The sequence below is a fragment of the Acyrthosiphon pisum genome, chromosome A2 (assembly GCF_005508785.2).
Source record: "Acyrthosiphon pisum isolate AL4f chromosome A2, pea_aphid_22Mar2018_4r6ur, whole genome shotgun sequence".
In the NCBI taxonomy this organism is placed as follows: domain Eukaryota; kingdom Metazoa; phylum Arthropoda; class Insecta; order Hemiptera; family Aphididae; genus Acyrthosiphon; species Acyrthosiphon pisum.
In genome coordinates this window covers 106,490,944-106,512,971 of record NC_042495.1, presented here as the reverse complement: position 1 = coordinate 106,512,971, position 22,028 = coordinate 106,490,944, and the positions used below count along the sequence as shown (strand labels likewise).

General features: G+C 28.4%; 1 protein-coding gene and 3 non-coding genes across 4 annotated transcripts in view; all 4 read left to right on the top strand.

Annotated features, from left to right (window-relative positions):
* LOC100165742 (AKT-interacting protein) overlaps window positions 1-1,170 on the top strand; it is a 6,271-nt gene extending 5,101 nt beyond the window's left edge. The window contains exons 3-6 of the mRNA XM_016806818.2: window positions 155-208; window positions 273-564; window positions 620-797; window positions 996-1,170. Of these exons, the coding sequence (XP_016662307.2) occupies window positions 155-208; window positions 273-564; window positions 620-797; window positions 996-1,073 (602 nt within the window). The 3' untranslated portion in view covers window positions 1,074-1,170. The remainder of the gene's footprint in view (window positions 1-154; window positions 209-272; window positions 565-619; window positions 798-995) is intronic.
* A 16,074-nt stretch (window positions 1,171-17,244) lies between these two features.
* TRNAA-UGC lies at window positions 17,245-17,316 on the top strand. The gene has a single exon. It is a non-coding gene; the product is annotated as a tRNA-Ala (tRNA).
* Window positions 17,317-17,468: 152 nt separating this feature from the next.
* On the top strand, window positions 17,469-17,540 carry TRNAA-UGC. Its single transcript has one exon. It is a non-coding gene; the product is annotated as a tRNA-Ala (tRNA).
* A 3,625-nt stretch (window positions 17,541-21,165) lies between these two features.
* Window positions 21,166-21,237, top strand: TRNAA-UGC. The gene has a single exon. It is a non-coding gene; the product is annotated as a tRNA-Ala (tRNA).
* Window positions 21,238-22,028: the final 791 nt, after the last annotated feature.

Here is a 22,028-nt window from a genome sequence, read left to right as displayed (position 1 = left end):
CCCCTGGTCGTGGATATAGTATTAAATGTTATCTTAGTTATATTGTGTTATGTGTAAGAATATTTTGAGATTTCTATTAGTGTGTACACATAAATATAGATATTCAATTTTGTAATCAATTATTGTCAAAATTTAATTTCAGTAATATTCTGAGCAAAAAAATTAATACCAGGAGTGTATGTTATACCAGCTGATAAAACTCCATTCAGTAAGCAAAAATTATATAATCAATATTGACTAAAAGATTACCAATTTTATATTGTGTTTTTCAGTATGGTTTGGAGTAATTTTCCCGAGGTATGGGCTTTATAAAAATGGAGTTTTTCGTTTTCGTTTACTTATAGATAGTAAATGGCCAAATTGTGATTGTCCCAAAGTGATATTTGAGACACCTCTATTTCATCCATTGGTCAATCCAGTTAGTGGGGAAATGAATATTCAATATCATTTTCCAGAATGGAAAAAAGGAGTTAGTCGTATTTGGCATGTAATAGATCATGTATCAAAATCATTTTATGATATACCTAGAACTAAAACTCCTGAAAATTCAGAAGCTGCTGAATTGTAAATATTATATTACACATTTTTGGTGGATAATTTATCAACAATTTATTTTTAGATTAAAAACAGATAATGAGAAGTATATGAAAAAATGTGAGGACTGTGTAAGACAAAGTCAAGTTGATATATATAAGCAACCAAAACTTTCAGAGAATAATGATCCAAATTATTTGCTATTCGATATTTATGACGAAGAAATTCATGGAACAATAAGACGTTCATGGCTCCAACAAAAAGTTTGTATTTTATTAAATTAATATTGAATGTTTAATAGTTTAAACACATAAAAGTTAATAAATAACACAATTTACTTAACTACAAATTTTAAATCATTATAATATGTAAATACTATTTATTAATATACTAACTGTGTTATATATAATTTTATAATACAACAATAATTGATTTTTTTAAATAATTATTTTATTTTATAGGAAAATGACAACAAGTCTCAACATTTATCTTGGGTACAACCTGGATCTTTAGAACCATTTTCTCGGCCAAATACGTAAACAATTAAATTGTTAAATCTAATAACAATCAACAAAAGTATTAATATTTGTAAAATTGTACATACTATAATATTAATATTTTAATTATTATTATTTTGTATCAAGCAACCTTGTATATATATAAATGATAGACTAAAAAGAATAAAATTAACAGATATGATTCAGTAACATAATAATAATAACAATATTGTTTATTTATTATAAAAAAACATATTTTAAACATGTAAATTAATTAGCAAATACATTAAGTTCTAAACCTACATAACTAATATACCGTAATTATGTTGTGTAAAATGCTGTAATCAGAATTGCGACATTTTTTACACGTAAACAATTCTGAATAACTAATAGCTTACTTAGTATAAATATCAAATCATAAATCTTGGCGAAAAAAAAAATTGAAAATAAAATTGAATCAAAGTTCCATTGCATTCATTGGGTATATTTTCATAAGAAACTATGGATTTTACTTTGAAAAATATTATAATTATGAAAATAGAACTACCAAAAACTACTAAACATAAAATGTATTTTTTCTCAAAATGACATTAAGGGAAATTACGACATTCTTAGGGCGGCAGTGTACATTTAATTTTTTTTTTTGTATGATTGATGTAACATTGTTTTTTTAGTGTAGTATTATATGATTTTTCACAAATAATATTCCAGAAATCGAAACTAAATTAAAAAATATTAATTAAAAAATGTACATTTAAAAATGGGTTTTCAGTTCTGGTACATAGATATTAGATACTAATAAGTATTATAAGTCATAATTTTCTTTTTTTTTTAATTAGAATACTTTTATTTGCTGTGATTTAAAATTTAAATTCTAATCTTTAACATTAACAGATTAGTTGGGGTGTAATGGGCTGTAATATTGTGCAATGCATCTCTACACCAGTTATTCAAATTGGGACTCAAACATAGTTTCTTCTGTGCCTCCCTGTAGTGTAGTTATAGTGGTGCTTTTTTTAAGATAGTTTACTAATTATTAATTCTCCAGTTGCGGATCCATTACTTAACTTTGGGGGATTGTGGGGGCAAAATTACAAAACAATTTATAACAACTACACAATATTTCACAATATTTATATTTATACTGCTTTATTAATATTACATTGAAAAAAACACAGTCTAAAACATAGGGCAATTACATTTTGTGGGGTGGGGGGGGGCTTAGAAAATGCCTCCTTTTGCCCCTGCTGGATTTGCCACTAAAACTTTTTCCTAATTTTAAAAAACCTGTTTTTCTTACTAGGTTTCAACTACTCATTTAATACTGATCAACTATTAATGTAATTTTAATTCAAGTCATTCTTTATTTATTTTTCAAAATTTAAATATTCTTGGGTGGCCTCGTAATCAATTAAATTATTTGGAATGGGGCAAAATGTTTGTGAAATAAAAACCTAAATCATTTTAATCTCATTTGCTTGTTTATTATATTTTAAACGATGTAATTGTATTATACCTTATTACTATGTTTGTATCTTATATAGCAAATTAACTTCAACTTATAATTAACAGATGGGACAGTTGCTACTTGCTTGTAAATTAATTATGAATATATTTATTATTATTAGATACTAATGAGTAATGGGCCTAAAAACAAAAACAATACCTACTTTTATATTTACTTAAATCATTGATGTTTTAATATACAGTTTGTCTCAGAAGTCCCTTATCACTCTCAGCGTCTCTGTGGAAAATCAATATATTTAAATGCAGTTTTTTTACAGTCATAAGTATGAATGTTCTAATTGAATAGCATAATATTCGAATTTTTATTTTCAAAAATTTAAAAATTATCAAAAAACTTTTAGACAAATAAGTTTTTTTAATTTCCAAGATAGCCATTTTGTTGATCGTATTTTTTAAAACAGTTCAAAAAAAAATATTAAAACGTTATGAAAATTGCCCATGTTAGAGATAATTATTATTTTGAATTTCTAAGAATAATAATTATGTTACCTTGCATACAGTATTAGCAAAATACGATTCGCATGTTAATTATTACAATCACACTAATTATTCGGCTAAAATTAAAAATAAAAATTAGCTCTAACTTTGGCGATTTTCATTAAATTTTAATATTTTTTTTTTTTTTTTGAACTTTTAAAAAATACGATCAACAAAATAGCCATCTTGGAAATTTAAAAAACTTATTTGCCTAAAAAATTTTTTTGATAATTTTTGAAAAATAAAATCGAATATTATGCTATTCAATCAGAATTTCCATACTTATGGCTGTAAAAAAACTCCATTTAAATATATTGATTTTCCATGAAGATACTAAGGGTTATACGGGACTTCTGGGACAAACTGTATTATAGGAAAACTATATATTTTTAGCGCATAATTGGGCCAATACTAATTTATTATAGAGAGAATTCCTAGTTCATATTAGTTTTAATATAACCGATATAAATACTTATTATATAATACGCCGTATATTATGTGTAAAAAAAATGACATATATCTAACACTAATTTAAAACATATTTACACCTACACATTTATTTATTAAACAGTAGTATAACAATCGCACATATAAATCTATTATTTAAATATAAAATAATTTAAATACCTACCTAATACATTTACCTAATGCATTTACGAATAAATTGTATACAGTCGGAATTTTCGCTTATTTAAGTTTGAGACATTAAAATATTTAAGAGTATAAATAATTATATGAATATTTTATACTTTTATAAGTAGGTATTATTTTATTGTACATTTTAAGAAAAATCTGAATCTGGATAATTTATAATTGTACTAAGCGATGGCCTCATTTACCCGATTCCTGATCATTTTTAGTCCCGGATTGGCTGCTTTTGTTGGCAAAATAACAACTACAGTGTTCACTATTTTTGTCAAATTAAAATGTCAATCTTATGTACAGTAGGTATCGAGCAGTTTCTGTAGACTAAAAAGGAGACAATCGTCAGATCGAAGTATTTGGCACAAAAATACATACCTATTTTCAAAAATAAATTATTGCTCGATAATTATATGTAAAATATAGGTTTAAATTCAAAAATATTTTTTCAAACTTCATTTTACAATTTTGTACTGCAATTATTAGTATCTATAGTATATGTATCTATAAATCATTACTCATTATTTTATTGTTATTGGTAAAATGCATTCACGCAAATTGATTATACAATTTTTGAAAATGATTTTTATATTTTATGGTAAAAACATATACCTATTAAACTAAAAAAATACAACATTTTGTGGGACATCTGAAAATAGAATATAATGTTTAGAAAATCATAGCATACACGAAGTAGGTATTAAATTGTTTTTATAAATTTAAAAAAAACATCTCTGAAATGTCCTATTGTCTTCTCGAGAATATTATTTTCCTTCATTTGATTAGTAAATTACATACCTACGCGTAGTACGTCTTAGTATAGAATATTTCGGCTCTAAAAAAGCACTTAGGAATCAAGTATCACAATCATTTATGATTGGTTATTCGATTTATTCGATATGTTTTTCTATATTAATGTATTGTACCTTGCACAATGCACATTTGTACATATTTATATGGTTACCTATATATATTGAGAGAAGACAAACACATCATTTTTTGGCTTTAAATAGGTACCTAGTCTTGGAAGTTTGTTATATTATACTGTTATTATTATTACTGTGGTGGTTCGAAATTGTATATTATGATTTTCTTATGCATGACTAGATGTATAGTAAACCAAAATAACATATACCTACCTACTATTATTTTTATATATTTTTTTATACTTAACCTAGGTAATTATGATTTATGAGTTAAAATTCGGTATTTTAAAATTTTCGTATTTTGTTGATTTTGTTATGAATATGCATTCTTTTTTTAATCTTGGCAATTTATATTCTTATTTATTATTTGTGTGTCTAAACTCTCGATACAATTTGTTTTGAGTCGTAAGGGCGTACTAAAACTGATAGTTTTTAGTTGTTACATACATAATTTATCATTTTGTTTGCTTTTCTTATATTGTTTCAGAAATCCTTAAAAGTTTGTAAATTTAAATATATAAAGCCAAGCCATATAGGTAATAATGTTCAAAACTCATCGCAGCGACGTATTTAAGAATTGTTATAGTGAGTGATTGAGGCATTGAATGACATACGTTAAGTAGGAGGCTTTGCCCCCCCCCCCAACCACCCTTTGAGGTTTCTAAAATTTGCTCACTAAATGCTATACAGTTTATAGTTTTATACTTAAAACACCATATATTCTACATCGAATACCTGAAATTAGTCATTATTTTTAGTGAACAACAATTACACATTGATTATTATTAATTAGATCTAAATTAAAATTGTTATTTTACATTCAAAAAATATTCTTCGAGTTAAGACTTTTTAATAATTACCATCCTAATATCACCACCAATGTCCAATAATATCTCCCAAATCCCCAATACGCTGCATGGATTTGAGATATTTAATACCTACCTACATATTTATATTTTAAAACAGATCAATTTTACTCTGTTTTTAAAATGTTTTTCCAGTTGGCGTTTGGCAACACGTTTTATTTAAAAAATATTCAACTATCCAATTACCTATACCTGTATACAATATACATTAACATTTGGCATACTAACATAAATATCGCAGCTTACTCAAATGACTATATTGCGTGTCCTGAACAATTATTTTGTTCCCATTACATTTGACACGATTTTCTGCTTCTTCGGGATTAAAAATACTATTTTAACTATTTTGTATAAATACTATAAGGAGGCTCTGCCTTCTGCTCGCTTCGCTTAGGTAGTAATTAGTATACATATAATTAGTGATCTGAAATTTCTAAAAAATACCTCTAGAAATCCATCTTAAAGTTTAGAATAAAACTCTACCTGATATCGGAGGCAATGACGAAATTATTTCTCAAACTTTTTTGTATCATAGACAAACTAACAAATTAACAAATATTATGGTATTTACGCAACATAGATTATATTATAATTTATACATCAATAATTGTGTATTATACAAGTACCTAGGTCCTTCAAGTCTTCAATTCAATTATAAATAAAATATAACATTGATTGTAATAACGTTTGAAATATTAATCTTTTAATTTATGTAAGAGCATTAGCGACTTGAAGGTGACACAAGATATTATTGAATTTTATACATCGCATGAATGTTGAATTAATAAGCTCAGGTTCAGGTATTGTAATTTTTAGTAGGTACTAATATCTACAACTATAAATTAAAAATTCACATTGGTAGATAGGTACCTACATCTAATATTAATTTTATTAAATATTAATGGGTAAGAGGTAATTTTATAATTTACACTTACCACGTTCACATATTACATTATACATTTATTCCTATACAGTATACATAGCTTAAAACTTTTACAAAATTTACGATTTTGGATTTGGTCGAATTTCGGACAAATACAGAACAATATTGAAAATATAATATAACAATGTACTGCAGTTCACCGCGTTCAAGCAAAGTAGCTCCACAGGTGCGAGACCTATTTGTCGTAAATTAAAAAATCGCATTAAACGCTATTTATTCTATATAATGTTTGGCAAGAAAACATTACGAAATAGGCTTTAATAACGTAATGTACTCATGATGATATTATGTAGTAGAGCCAAACTGCTATTAATATATTCGTAATGTTTTATCATATATCGCCCCGACCGAGAATATATTATTTTCTTGTTATTATTTTTGTTCGAAATTGTTTTTAAGTACCTATTGTAGCTGATTCGTCGCGGAATGCATAGCACCTACCTATATATTATTATATACCTATAAGTTATAACAATATCACACAGTGGCGTGCTCAGGGGGGTAGGGGTTATATCCCCCTTATTGTCTTTTTTTGCCGACCTACAGAAAACCACTTATTAGTTATTACAGCTGTTTAGAGTCATTCATTTTTTATTAATTATTAATTTTATTCATTAAGTTAACAAGCTTGAAGTTTAATTCGAGACTCTTAATATATTCTTACAATAGCAGTTGCAAAATATATAAATACAGTCACAATTTTTTTTAAGCATTTAGTTCGAATTTTGACCAATTACCAAAAAATCATGAAAATGCGCAAATTATTTTGAGTTAGAAATTCATAAAAAATTTTATTTTTAAATCTAACTATCTAAGATTTGATAATTTAATACAAGATTCCTCGTAAGTTTGTCTACCTTTATCGATAAAAAATGTTTACCGGAAAGTCAAATTACATTTTTATGAGCGTTTGAAGTTCAAATTGTAACATCATTAGATATTCACTCGATTTCTCATGTAACAATTTTCTTATATTGTATTTTTTTTTTATATAATAATATATAACAATACATTTTTATTTGTTTGGTCAAAAAGCATGAAAATATAATACACGACCCCTAATATATTTTTACAATAGCAGTTGAAAAATATTAAAAATACATATTATGCAGAATTTTTTTTATAAATATTCTAAGTTTAATTTCGACAAAATGTATTAAACTTAAAATTTAAAATGCGGGTAAGTGGATGTCACTCTGCTGTATAGTAGGGTACAAGTGGGTCAATGTATAATGGATTTTATTAAACTTGAAGTCAATGATATATGATAAATTGTATCAAGGATAAAAAAGATAAATAAAAACCATTGTAAAACCATTAGTTTCTAAAATGATTTAGTGATTAAAAATGTACCTATATATATTAATGACAACAATATAAATATAATAATCATAGGCACAAATAGATAAATTATTTTGGGGGGGACTAAAGCCCCTCCTATAATATTTTCTAAAAATTATATATGCTCAGTACTAATTACCGACTTTTGAACTGGGGAGACTTGGCAGAAATGTGGGAGGACTAAGTCCCCCCCAAGCCCCCACCTATTTGCGCCTATGATAATAATATACAGTATCCTAGGCTGCCAAACCGTCTCTGCTCAGAACCGTTTTTTGCACACATGATATATATCATTGAATTTAAATTTACAGTCATCCAATTGTAGCCTACAACTGTACAGCATAGCGACTTCCATCAATCCGTTTTCTTTTGTTTATTTAAAAAAAAAAAGGCGCCCCCCCCCCCCATTTAAAATTCCTGGGCACGCCACTGATATCACAGTAGGCAGTACCTATTATAATATCTCTAGAGTACAATATTATTATCGTCTTTGGCGACTGCCATATATTATAATATATAATGACGCGGGGGCACTATGTACATATATAACGTCGAGACCATTATATAGCGCGCACACCTTTGGTCGATCCGGCCACTGGCCAGCCAGGAGCTTTAAAAAAAACGGCAGCGCCTACGACTCTATACGTCTATATGCGTATAAATGCGCGAGCATCAGGGCTCCGATCTATTTCGAGCGTAACCCCGCGCGACAGCTCTGTATTTCTGGCTGGCCGTCCTACAACTTTTACTGGCTGACAACTTAAAAATACACCGCGCGTACAATAACGCCAAAATTCGATTACACGAACGAGATAACAAAAGGGACGCGAGGAAAACATAAAAAAAAAAAACGGCTCGCGCGTACACGTCGCCGCAGCGGTGTAGGTACCTCCTATAGGTATAATATTAGTACGAAATTTGCGGCCAAAAAATTTAAAAAAACCACCGCCTCCGCCGTCGGTCGCGCTGCAGCGTAATAATAATATGCGTATTATGTCATAACCCCGTAACTTATATGGATAGGTACATCGCCGTGACGGTTGCCCATTATTATATTATTATGGTCGTGAGTACCTACCTCGCCGAGTCGCGACGACTATATTATAGTGGTAATAGTCGTATATAGACGGTATAATGCATATCATAATAGGTAGGTACCTACCTACTACATAGAATAAGCGCAGATCGCAGGGGTGCAGAATTCTAGAGCAGCTAGCACCATACGAATCCCATAATAGTACACACACGTCTATATAATACGCGCACAGACGGTGATGTGAAACTATACGGTATAATAAATAATGATCTTTTCGGAGAATATACTCACTGGCCAAGACTGAACATTTTAATATAATTTTTCTTTTACCCACATTTCATCGGTTTTGGCTAAATATTAAATTAAAAATTGCACACATTTTTCATCTTTATGATTATGATTATGTTTATTATGGTTAATCGTGCGCATCAGTAAACATTTTTTCTCCGACATACACACTACACTTTTTTTTATTATATTTTAAAACGTGTCATCATATTACATGTTACAAAAAGTTCTAAAACAATTAAGAAATTATATTTATTTGATGTGATTTGGATGTACGGAAGATATTTTGATGTGTGTGTTGAGGAGTGGGATTTTGGTTATTAAGGATGTTAGATATAGACACTACCTACTTGAAATATAATATAATAAAAACCTCTATGTGATTACCTACATTATTGAAATTTGATTTAAGGTTTCGTTAACTGTCAGGTATAGGTAACAATGCGGATAAAGAATAATCTGTACGATTTGTCACAAACTTTTATAAATAGGTATAAAGATTTTTAAGAAATTAATTAGTTTTTAATTTTTTGATAGGTATCTACTATATATGGTACCTTCTTACAATAATTATTAATAGGTTTGAAATACCAATCAATATGAAACACGGAGTGATGTTTCAATTATATTACACGTGTGTATGAAGGAGCAAAAACTATTTTTTTTTGTCTGAAGACAAAAAATATTGGTGTACAAAAAACATATAGATAATATCGAACTATAATAATATTATGATCATTTTTGATTAACAAGCATTTCAATTTTAGATGAGCCTGTGCACTGCAAATTTCTCCTGATAATTAAGCACCCTTAAAAAATGTATCTATGGGGACCGCCGTTATTATGTATTTATTATTATTATAATTATTATAATTATACATCTGTTGGCCAAGGTAAAAAACTACGCGGCGGCCGGGAAATTGTTTATTGCAAGCTATATAATATTATATATATTATAATTTGCGTAGCTTTGAATTAACGCGGTATTCCGCGGCGTGGTTATTTATAAAACCAAACAAATTCGTTTGTCGGCCAAAACCTTAAGCTCTTGATATTATAATATTATTATTATCGTACCGCCGCCGCCGATTTTTTTTTCACCGGCCCTTGAACCTCGGCATCATACAGCCGCGACGTGTTAAACAAAACGAAATATATATGGGTAGGTACGGAGAAACTACATCACACAAGACTTTCACCATTGGCGCAACTATGCGGGGAGGCTATGGCTAGGAGGAGGTTCCCCGCCTAAACGTATAGATTTAGGCATTTAGCCACACCAAAGTGTTAACAGTTCGAATGGCTTACTTGGAAACTGTTTGTGTAAAATATACAAGTTTATAATTACACTGCAGGTTGCATTGATTTTTTTTTTTGCTGAGACTATAACACCTCCGCCACCCCTTTCCAGAATGTTGACCCTAATGTTGTGCCTACATTATGCACCCTCGCCTCCAGAAAGCACGCGCGTACCTACCCCTATTATGTTATACCATACTTTTTCGACCCGTGACATATTATAACCAACATGTTAGGTTGGGCTCGTTGCAGGCGCCGTTGACCTCGGGCAAAACCAAATGAAGTGTGGTGACTATAGCGGGACTTCATCGGTGGAACCTATCTACACTTTACTGCGGCGGTGACACACACAAAAATAGATACACATATATGTATTATGCTATACACCGCACTATGCTATGTGCAGAAACGAGAGACGACGACGACAACGTTCCGGGCGCCCACGCGTTTGACCTTCACGTTTTGACAAGACTATAAGGATATTTCACATTTCTAAGGTCAACGCTGGTCGTAAATTATTGTGAAAACACGAACCTTTTGTTACTTACGATGGATTGCCGAAAAATTTCTATTAATATATGAACAATTATATATTATTAAAAGTTATACAAATAGCTATACTGTTTAAAGTATACAACCATTTATAATCTATATAGCTATAATGAAACATAATATAAATAGATAATAAATAACAAGTTGAGTAAAATCTTCAAGATTACCAAAATATTTAAGCAGGTATGGACGCTTTGTTCTAGTCTATTGCTAATCGTCATCATTCATAAATGTTATGTTTATGCGTATTACGAAGGCATATTTCACACAGAGCTTTAGTATTAACGCTCAAAAAATGATTTTTATTTATATTGCAATTGTATTGCCGTATTGGTGACAAATGAGAAATTACAAAAACTACATACGTATATAAACCGTATATATTATGACTATGTGACTAATATTATGTCAGGTAGGTATCTAAAGATGGACATTTTAATGAAACGCCATTCTTTATAAAAAAAAGGGACATAAAATATTTAGGATTTTTTAATTGGGACATTACAAAGAAAATGAAATATCATTATTATTACTAAATAAACTTTATAAATATATGACATATTATAGTAATCATATAAATAAATAAAAGTAGATAGGTACCTACATAATAATATATAGTAGATATTAGGTATATAATAATATATCAGTACTTACTTCAAAAGCTTGAATATATTATATGATTACTGATTAGGTAATATGTATTGAATAATTGTATCATAATTTATCTAAATTTAGAAATATATAGTACAACAAAATATTTTTATTCCATGTACCTCTAATTTTTTGTATTATTAACACTTAATAGCCACTTTTAAGTTTTTACTGGCAAACGGTATAAGTAAACTATAAAATAGTTAGTTTCCAAATATTAGGTTAAGTGAAGATAAATAGGTTGGTTGTAAATAATAAAGAATCATTTGTTCTCAAACAACTAATAAGCACTAAGCTTTTAGAAACCTATTTAACCTATACACTAGCTATATTCAACTATTGATTTCATAGGTATATTAAATACAGAACTAGCTGTAAGTATTTACGTTTGCAATCGGAGCAAACCGTATTTTCTAATATACTTTGGCAATATTTCAAGTTAAATGGTCTAAATTTTTATTGAAATAACTAGATAGTTTTTAGATAGTACAAATATAGGTTAAATAGTAATAATTGTATACAAAAAATAACTTGATAATTATTTTAATAATACATTTTAATGAGTTATGACTATGCAGTTTATATGTGTCAAAGTAGTACAGTTCCCCACTCATATCATTATTGATTTGTACCTCGTCAATCGGCACGCATTATCGTCGATATTATTATTAGTATTATGAGGTGATATTATATTATACGTAAATAATAAATAATATTGCCCAAGTCTAATATAAACTTAAATAGCTGTGGCTCTAAACCTATACATTTCAATTTTTAATAGGTGGGTAATTTTACTATCATATAATAGTAATTTACAATAATATATCACAATAAACTATACAAAATAATATATTACTGAAACCCACCATCCAAATAAAATTACCTACTGAAAATATATGATTTATATAGTTCCGTTTATACAGTACATATTATTTTATTATTATTTCACATACCTAATAATAAATTATAATTAATATTGTATTGCTACCTATACTATATTATAGAAATAAAACATAAATTTAATTAAAATTATTCGATTATCTATTTAGCATATCGCATAATATGTAGGTATGACTATTTAATAGTTATAAATAAATATTCCAATAGCTCGATTTGTAGGTCTTCAAAAGTTTAAATAAACTATATTTTGACTTCAATGGCTTCTAAAAACAGTGATACTTTGCTATACCTACGTATAGGCATATAGGTGTTAGGTATACCTAAATGAAATCCATTTTTCGTTTTTCAGGTATAACTAATATTATAATTTTAAATTATAAAAACATTGTGTAAGAAACTATTTTTGTTTCAACACTAACGATTATTGTTTTTGAAAGTTTATAAAAAAGTATTTAAAAAAATTGATTCTGATATATAATGGGGATAAGGTTAAAATATATTATGTACCTATATGTATTTTAGAAACAGTTTAAATTCTACAGTGTTATTTTAATATTTATGTAATTAAATATATTACACATTTAAGTTTTTTTTTTTTTTTTGTTAGAATCTAGTGGTAATTTAAAAACGTTTATTGGTCTAGATGATGCACGGTCTCCCTGAAACTGTTTAACCTAATTTGTTTTGCGCGGCTGAGTGGAAATGCTACGTGAAAAGAAGGGAGCAGGTGCGGTGGTATAGAGACGTTCCGGAGACTTTGGCATTAGTTGTGCACTTCGTCTATGGAGCCGTGGAAAATTATATAAATAGCCGTTGGCCATTGGTGTTCAAATTTAGAAAATCTCGTTTTAAAAAACTTAACCGAACCATTTGTTCACCGCACACCTGTCATGATTAACATATTCAAAATTGAAAATCGTGTAGTGTGCAGACTACATGATAATATTATAGCCGTCCACAGAGTTCTAGCCGTTACACTTTTACAGCACAAATAAATTAAATTTAAGATTAATACCTATATACTTGTACTTGGCAGATTTGTTTCATGTTATATAGTAAATGTATATAGTAATATGTTTCATACTATAAAATATAATAATACAACCCAAACGTGGCCGTACAGTTTTACATTTTTGGTATCATGATTTAAACAATTATTTGGGACAAACTATATAGGTACGTGTTGTCGTTTTTAGTTTGTTCATTATATTATCTCTAACTTCTAAGCTTGCAATGACGTAACAAGAGTCAAAAGTACGATACCTAGCTACTATAGCTACTAGATATTATAATGTTTTATCTAACACGTGTGATCTCCATGACCAACTTAAAAAAGTCGAAAAAAGTTTGAAAAAAAAGTTGGTATGATACCACATGACACTCCTTAAATGGTATTACAAATCTAAACATTTGCCAAATTTGAGAAACAGTCTTGCACCATCTATATACTCGTTCATTGCCAATTTTTTGGCTCATTGAAGAAAACATTTTTCATGACTTGTAATCTGGTTATCCAATATATATCTGGGGGACTAGGCCCTCCCCCAATCCACCACCTAGTTGCGCCGATGTTTATATTATATTGTTATTGCAAATCTATAAAAAAATGTTCTTCGTAATTATTATTGTCAATAACTTTTAAAATAATAGTTGATCTTATAAGTGTATAATCAGACTTATATTTATTACCAATTTGAAATCATATAAAATATAATATTATCACTATGCACCTATAACTATAAAAGCAAGTGAATTCCCGCGGCGTCGTAGGTTCAAAAACGAGAAAAAAAAAGGTACTCAACAGTTAAAACTTTTAGAGAGTATAGGTAGGTACACTATACTTACTACATATACAATATTATTACATAAAATGTATACATAATTATGTACTTACATAATATTATATTATAAGGTACCTTCTACTAGGATTTTGAACGGAGTCGGACGTTGGTACACTGCAAGTCGGCAATAATATACGACTATGGAGGTAAATAGCTGGTCACCCGGAAAAATTAGAATAGGATATAAAAGTTTGAAGATCTTATGTTATAAAAGAGAGGGGCTAAATCAGTAGGAATACTAATACTGCAAAAGTATATAAGGTCTTGTGCTCTGTAAGGATGTGAATAAAGGTAATTAATAATTAATAAATGTAGTGAAACATTCAAAATTTGATTTTTTTCCAATTAGTATTATGCACATTGCACGGTGAGATCTTTAGGTTTAATTTATTTTACGGCTATTACACAATATTTATTTATGTGTGGCCGTGTAGGTTATGTTTATATGTGGAGGTCGTCTTTAAGGGGACTTATTTTACTGTCTCTATCACACCAACAGGTAGGTAACATACATTCTAACGCAGTTTTCCACTCCCCTCCCCCTGTTAGTAGATCATAAGGAAAAAAAATTGATAATATTCAAATATAGATTTGTTCCGAATTTATACCATCATGCTATATAAGTTTTAGGTTAAAACTAACGTAAAATCAATAATTATCAATTTTAAAGACAAAATATTCGTCTATGATCGAAAGTAGGTTTTTTGATATTCTGTTTCAAAGTTAAAATAATATACATATATATACAGTCAAACAGATATATTTTAAGGTATATACTTAACTAGTTAACTATAAAAAACATTAATTTTCAAATAATTTGCTTTAAAATTAAACAATCGATAACAAAACTACGTACCAATTTCAGTATATTGAATAATAATGAGTAATTTTACACAACAGGTTGCTAACGTAGGTAGGCGATTATGTGGAAAATATTTTTAACATACCTAAATGTGTTTTCAGGCTGGGTACAACTTTTTATTTCTAACCGACTTTCGTAACGCTTTATTTATTGCCATAGAAACGCAAATCAACAGTAAAAAAAAAATTAAATCTTCACAAAAATATGTGGCATGTCAAAATAACATATTCAAAAACATATCTATAATTTTTCGATTTTCCTGGGCAAAATATCTTGTAGCATATTGATATGCTATACAATAATTATAAATAATACGATAATGATATTTTATTTTGCCCATTGTATAGTCCAACATTTCGGTACAGCGTCCCCCCGTCCCCATGATAAAACAGCCTCGAATCATACCTACGCATAATTAAATATTGTGTAAAATACTGCAGTAAAATGTAAATGTGTAATAGTTTATTATTAACATATCATGTTGGAGAATTTTGATTTATTAAGCTATTGAGGTTTCACTGTTTTAGATAGCTGTTTTATATTATTGAAGTTTTATTTAATGACCAAACCACCAAACAACTAAGAATCAACTGATCTTCAACAGAAATAATTATTGGTTTTATGACGCTAAATGATGATGAAAATACACTTCTATCGTCAATGCATTAATAGCAGCAAAACGTATACCTACTTACAATAAACTGAATGAAAACGTGTTGAGAAATATTTACCAATAACGTCTACTATAGACAAAGAAATATCATAATAGTTTCCCAAATATATATTTTCCAAACCAAATTTAACCAGCTATATTCACTTAAACTTTAAACTTTTTATTGTTATTAATAATTGTTTCTTCAAACGACACAATATTATATATAGGTATAATATTATATATATAGCCGTAGACATATGTTATGTAAAAAATAGTATTGTATTGGTATTTCTTTAAAATTTATTTCGTATTCTTTATACTAACCTATAAATAAGAATAATACAATCTACATTTCAAAGGTATATATATACTTATATAATTAGGAAGTCAGATATATATTTTTCATCGAATTGTTGACGATTCTAAAGTGTGAGTATTTATTTTATTGATAGATGATTCGGATTTAGTATTCCACAGTCCACACCATAGAATAAGAATAATTGATCATATTTGGTCCACACTACCGTCTTTTGGAGAAAAAATACAACAATGCGAGTTCCAACATAGGTACTGACTACACCAATAATAATCTTGAAAACATATTTCAAATCTATTTTGAATCCTTCGATAATAAGCGGATTTTGAAGTTTAGCATTACATGTCTCAATCCGCTTAAAATCGAAATTATTTCACAGCAAAATGTTGTAGATCAGACATTTTTTTCATTGTGGCACCGCCGCATGGGGACTGAACTGTTTGCACATTGCTTGGCCCCCATGCAGCATCGTTCATTGTACAAAATACACATAGTGAATTATACAACTAATACACCAGTGTATTACCTCCACTGGGCCTTAAGTACGATTTTCATAAGCACGTACCTATTTACCTATGTATGAACCTGTACTATGTATATTATATATTATTACATAATATTAAATATTAGGAATACGTCACATGAATTAACATAATAGTTACCAACTTAACCTAACCTACATAAGTTCATAACTACCTAATACATAAATATTTTAAGTATGTAAGTACTAAGTAGGTTTACCTAGTTGGTTTTTTTTGAGTACTTTATAATTTATTTACCTATTTATTACTTAATATAGGTATTTAGCATAGGCGGATATCCATAAAAAATTTCAGAGGGGGTTAACATTATTAACATCAATGTGAGTGGTGGGCTTCGATTCCACACAACTAAAAAATGAGGGGACGTGGCGGTCTTTTGGGAGGGGGCTAAGCCAATGTAATCCCCACCTCATCTCCGTCTATGTTACTTATAATATATATAGGCTCCTACTCCTAAAATAATCATACATTCAATGCTATACTTTCAAATATATTGATGAAAAATATAAATTTCTTAAATCACTTCGATTTAAGACTTAACTTTCACATGGGGATGTAGCTCAGTGGTAGAGCGTTCGCTTTGCATGTGAAAGGCCCCGGGTTCGATCCCCGGCATCTCCAAGAAATTTTTTATCGTTTCATTTATTAATATTAAATTTTAATTCTTCTATATTATAATATTATGTATTCACAATATTTTTAAACAATTTATTAAAACAAATATTTTATTGAAGACTCCTTAAATAACCTACTTTCATCACGATTGAACACGTGGGGATGTAGCTCAGTGGTAGAGCGTTCGCTTTGCATGTGAAAGGCCCCGGGTTCGATCCCCGGCATCTCCAAGAAATTTTTGTTTTATTTTGTTATACATCTTTCAATTAAATTAATACATGTAAAATAAATTTAAGTATTCAGAATCTTGCGTCTTGCAGGAATAATAATATATAATATGATGGGAACAGTGATTATGTGATTATAATTTATATTACCTAGTTAGCCACGATACAGAGGTTTAATACTAATAGTATAATAAAAAAATAATGACATTAGAGCAAATTATTTATTATTTAATTATTAAATAAGAATTATTTTATAAATTATATAATAGAAATAAAATAAATGTATATATATAAAAATGGAGACAAAATGTATAACAATTCATCAAATGAGAACGGCTGGTCCGATTTGGCTCAAATTTTTTTGAAGATGTTCGTAATTGCCAGAAGAAGGTTTTTACGAAATAAAATTTTAGGAAAATCCACTGGAAATGTAGGAAATCTCAAATCTGTATGTCAAAAATACAACAGTGGCGCAACAGTGCATTATATTATATTGGTTCCTATTGGTTAATCGGGCATGTTCGTTGATTATTCATATAATATAGAAATGAATCGCAGAATGTGTTGCTAAGCGCAATAATTCTACTGTACGTGTGTTGTGACTGAACTCCTCCTAAATGGTTAGACCAATTTGAATGAATTTTTTGTATGCGTTTGCGTTTATTCATCTGATTTTAGTACGGTTAGGTTAGGTTAGGATTTTGTATTAATTGATTATATCAATCCACCATAGGTAGAATACGACAACTTTGGTATAACTGTGATACTTTAGAGTTAAATCATACACTAACGTACATACAGCACATTGCCTACCAGCCTACCAGCCTACCAGCCTACCTGTTAATATACTGCTGCGAATCAGAATTTTTATTCCGGGCAACGGAAAAGTTAAGATTTATTTTGAAACCATACATCGAATATTAAATAACGAATTGAACAATGTTTGAGTCACATATAGTTGGTACACTTAATGGGCAACGAAGTGCACGGGTTCAGCTAGTATTGTATAATATCATTTTCAAAATTGTTATTTTTGCAATTTTTCAATAGCAATTTAAACCTAGTAATTTATAATTTTACATTCGGAATATAATCATCTATGTTAATTACTAATATTAAAGTGAAATTATGTATGATCAAATTTAAATGTAAGAATAACATCTAGGGCCCGGGGGTTACAATGTTTATTTTACTTAAATTGGGACAAACATTTTTTTTATCAATTTATATTTAATTTTTACACTACCCGTACATATTAAGTAGTAAAACATCGTATATTTCCGGAACTTAAATACCGACATGCTCAATGGTCATTGGTCACACTGAAGACTGAACTGTTCAACTGCAGTACCTATTTGTAACCATAGAACAATCTGCAACTGTATTCAGAATTCACTATTCAGATCATGTTATCAGTGAGTCAACACTATACCACAGAAAAATTCTGTGACTATACCATGCCGTACTTTTTGCCTATTAAGTATCTGGTATAAAAACTAATTATATTTAAACTCAAATCGGAATGATTGTAATATTATTATGACCGGCTAAAATTACCGATTAGCGATAAGCAATAGCCAAAATTGCCGAGACCTATAACGGAAAAACTATCAACACCTAGGAATAGTTGCGGACACTAGACTGCAGACCTTTTTCGTAGAGGGTGCAAACCATAAGTAAGAATTATAACGATTTAAAATGTAATAGGTAATAAAAGAGGGCGGACAAGTGGGTACCGCTCTGCTGTAGAGTATCTAATTGTAATGATGTGTTATATTTGAATACAATAATAAACGATTTTGAGTGGTTAGCATAGTCCTTATAATATTATTATTTTTTATTCATTACTATGGTGATAAACAAATCGTTAGAAATTAAAATCCCATTTTTAGCGGTTTTTTTTTGTAATTTGTAGTTTTTCTCGACGCTTTCTAAAACTACTTTGCATACTTTCATTTTTAATTTTGTACCAACTAGGGTCACTTTTCTATCAGAAAAGATGCTGGTCTCAAAAAACGAAGCACGCTTACTATCCAAAATGCTGCTGACAGACAAAAAAAATAAAAACACACACATCATTGAAAAACTGATACATTCTTTCGCTCCGCTCAGAATCTAAAATGTAATCATTCGAACTAATATAACATTGTTAAATTTTCATTATTGAATTGATGATTGATTGACAGAATTATTTGTTTTTTTTTTCAATATCTTACTACCTATGTAATAAGTATTCTAAAATCTAAAAGTCTCGACAATTGACAAATTAATTTGTATTTATAATTTAACATTTTAAATTTAAATACCTAAGGTTTAAAAACGTGTTACAATTTCCTTCACAAATTGTTTTTTTTTTGTAATTAAAAATATAAAAAACAGCTACCTATTTAGGAGCACAATTTTATTTTATATCTTATACCTAGCCACCTAGGTACGCGTTTCAAGATTGTATATTATTTAAGTTGCATAAAAAAGTGAGTATTATCATTGATTAAATGTACTTAATATACTTGTATATTTAATCAATGGTATTATACTATATTTATGTTATAACTTATAAATAAGCATAGTAGGTACCTACTATTACTTTTTTTTATTAAGATTCTTAAATAAAACTTGTACTTCCTCGGGAAAAATGACGTAACGATAATATACTTGTATATTAGCTTGGTTATTTACCTGAATACCCGGGAAAATTACATAGTTCATATTTTTTTTAAGTTCATATAAGGTCCTATCTGAAAACCCCGGTAATGTTGTACTATAATGTCGGCAATCCGCAAAATATAAACATTTCAAATTATTGAAATTTAGCTCACATACCAGCTGTCGTCAACCTTGAACCTTACTCTATCTTTATTAGGTACATAAACATTAGTGAATTTTTAAAATATTTCCTTTTTTACTGATATGTGATGATTGTCAGCTATTATTGACTCTGAATTACCTATTTGTAATTCTATTGTATGTATTAGGTAATTACTATAATTGTATTATTGTAATGTTCGGAGTAAACAAAATTAAAGAATATAATTAGAAAAAACCTTGCTCGACCAAGAAATAATTAACTAAACTCGAATTAATGTCCAAGCTTTATATTATTTTCATACTATTTAAATATTAACTGAAGAATATTAATGAAGAAATCAATAAAAATACCTAATGATTCTAAATAACGGGAGACGAAAGCGGCAACAGCCTATACAATCAATATACACCGGTGAACGAGAAACTCATTTTTTATATGGGCGAATCCTACTATGTATTTACGACTTTGTATACGTGAACACGATTCTAGATTTCCTAGCCCACGTAGGTTTTTTCATATTTTACCCAGACAGAATTTTTTTGCTTAATAATATTATTATAACATTATAATCACGAATAATATTAGTATAACATTATTATAACACTATTATAATATTATTGTTACAAAATGCTGTCTGGGTAATTTATTGGTAATTACTTCATAGTTCATAACCATTTTAATCTCCAAAAAATTACAATTTTAAATATCATAGTATCTCAATTTAAAATTAAAATATCAAAAAAAAAACCTAATGTAAACATAATGAAAGTTTATATTACGTTCTATTTATAAAGTGTGTATTTCTTAAGAAATGCATCGGGGGATGTAGCTCAGTGGTAGAGCGTTCGCTTTGCATGTGAAAGGCCCCGGGTTCGATCCCCGGCATCTCCAAGAAATTTTGCAATTTTTAATAAATTAATATGTATTTATAATATAATTTATTGATTTTGATTTATCAATTTTTCTTATTAAATTTGAATTATAGATTATTACAACAATAATGGTTTTTATTAAAACAATACACGGAAATGTAAAACTGTATGGTATATTTGCTATATTATTTTTAAATATATCAAGGATTTCATATAATTAATGTTTTTAATTCATAATAGTTATACGTATTAAACCTATTAAAATATTTAATTGCTTATATTATCAACATTAGGATTTATATTGTCTATTATAACAAGTATTAATATATACTGAGCAATATCTGAGCCATAAACAGACAAACTAATAGATTTAGCTAATTTAAACATTTGTAAAAAGTATCAATAAAGAAAAATAGTAAGAAAATTACATTGAATACCTATTAATATTTTTATAATTTTTATAATTAAAATATAAATTCTATAATATATTAAAGCTTATTTAATTAATTATTAAAATAAATAATTCAAAATTATTATGAGTAAAATACATTTCTATGAGTAATTATAATTGTATTAGAGACTTGTTGGATGTTTATATTGTCTGTGTCGTATGTCAATAGTAAAAATGTATTGCTGACCTTTTGTGATGCTTAAAATAATAATAATAAAAATAATAAATTGCAAAAATACGAAGTCGTGTAAAATTGTGTTTCAACTTTCAAGTGCTGTACTACCCAGCGAAGGCATAGTTGCTAATTTTGGTTCAATATTGTTCAGAGGGGTTTTTCTTAGGAGTGGGGGTGGTTGGTG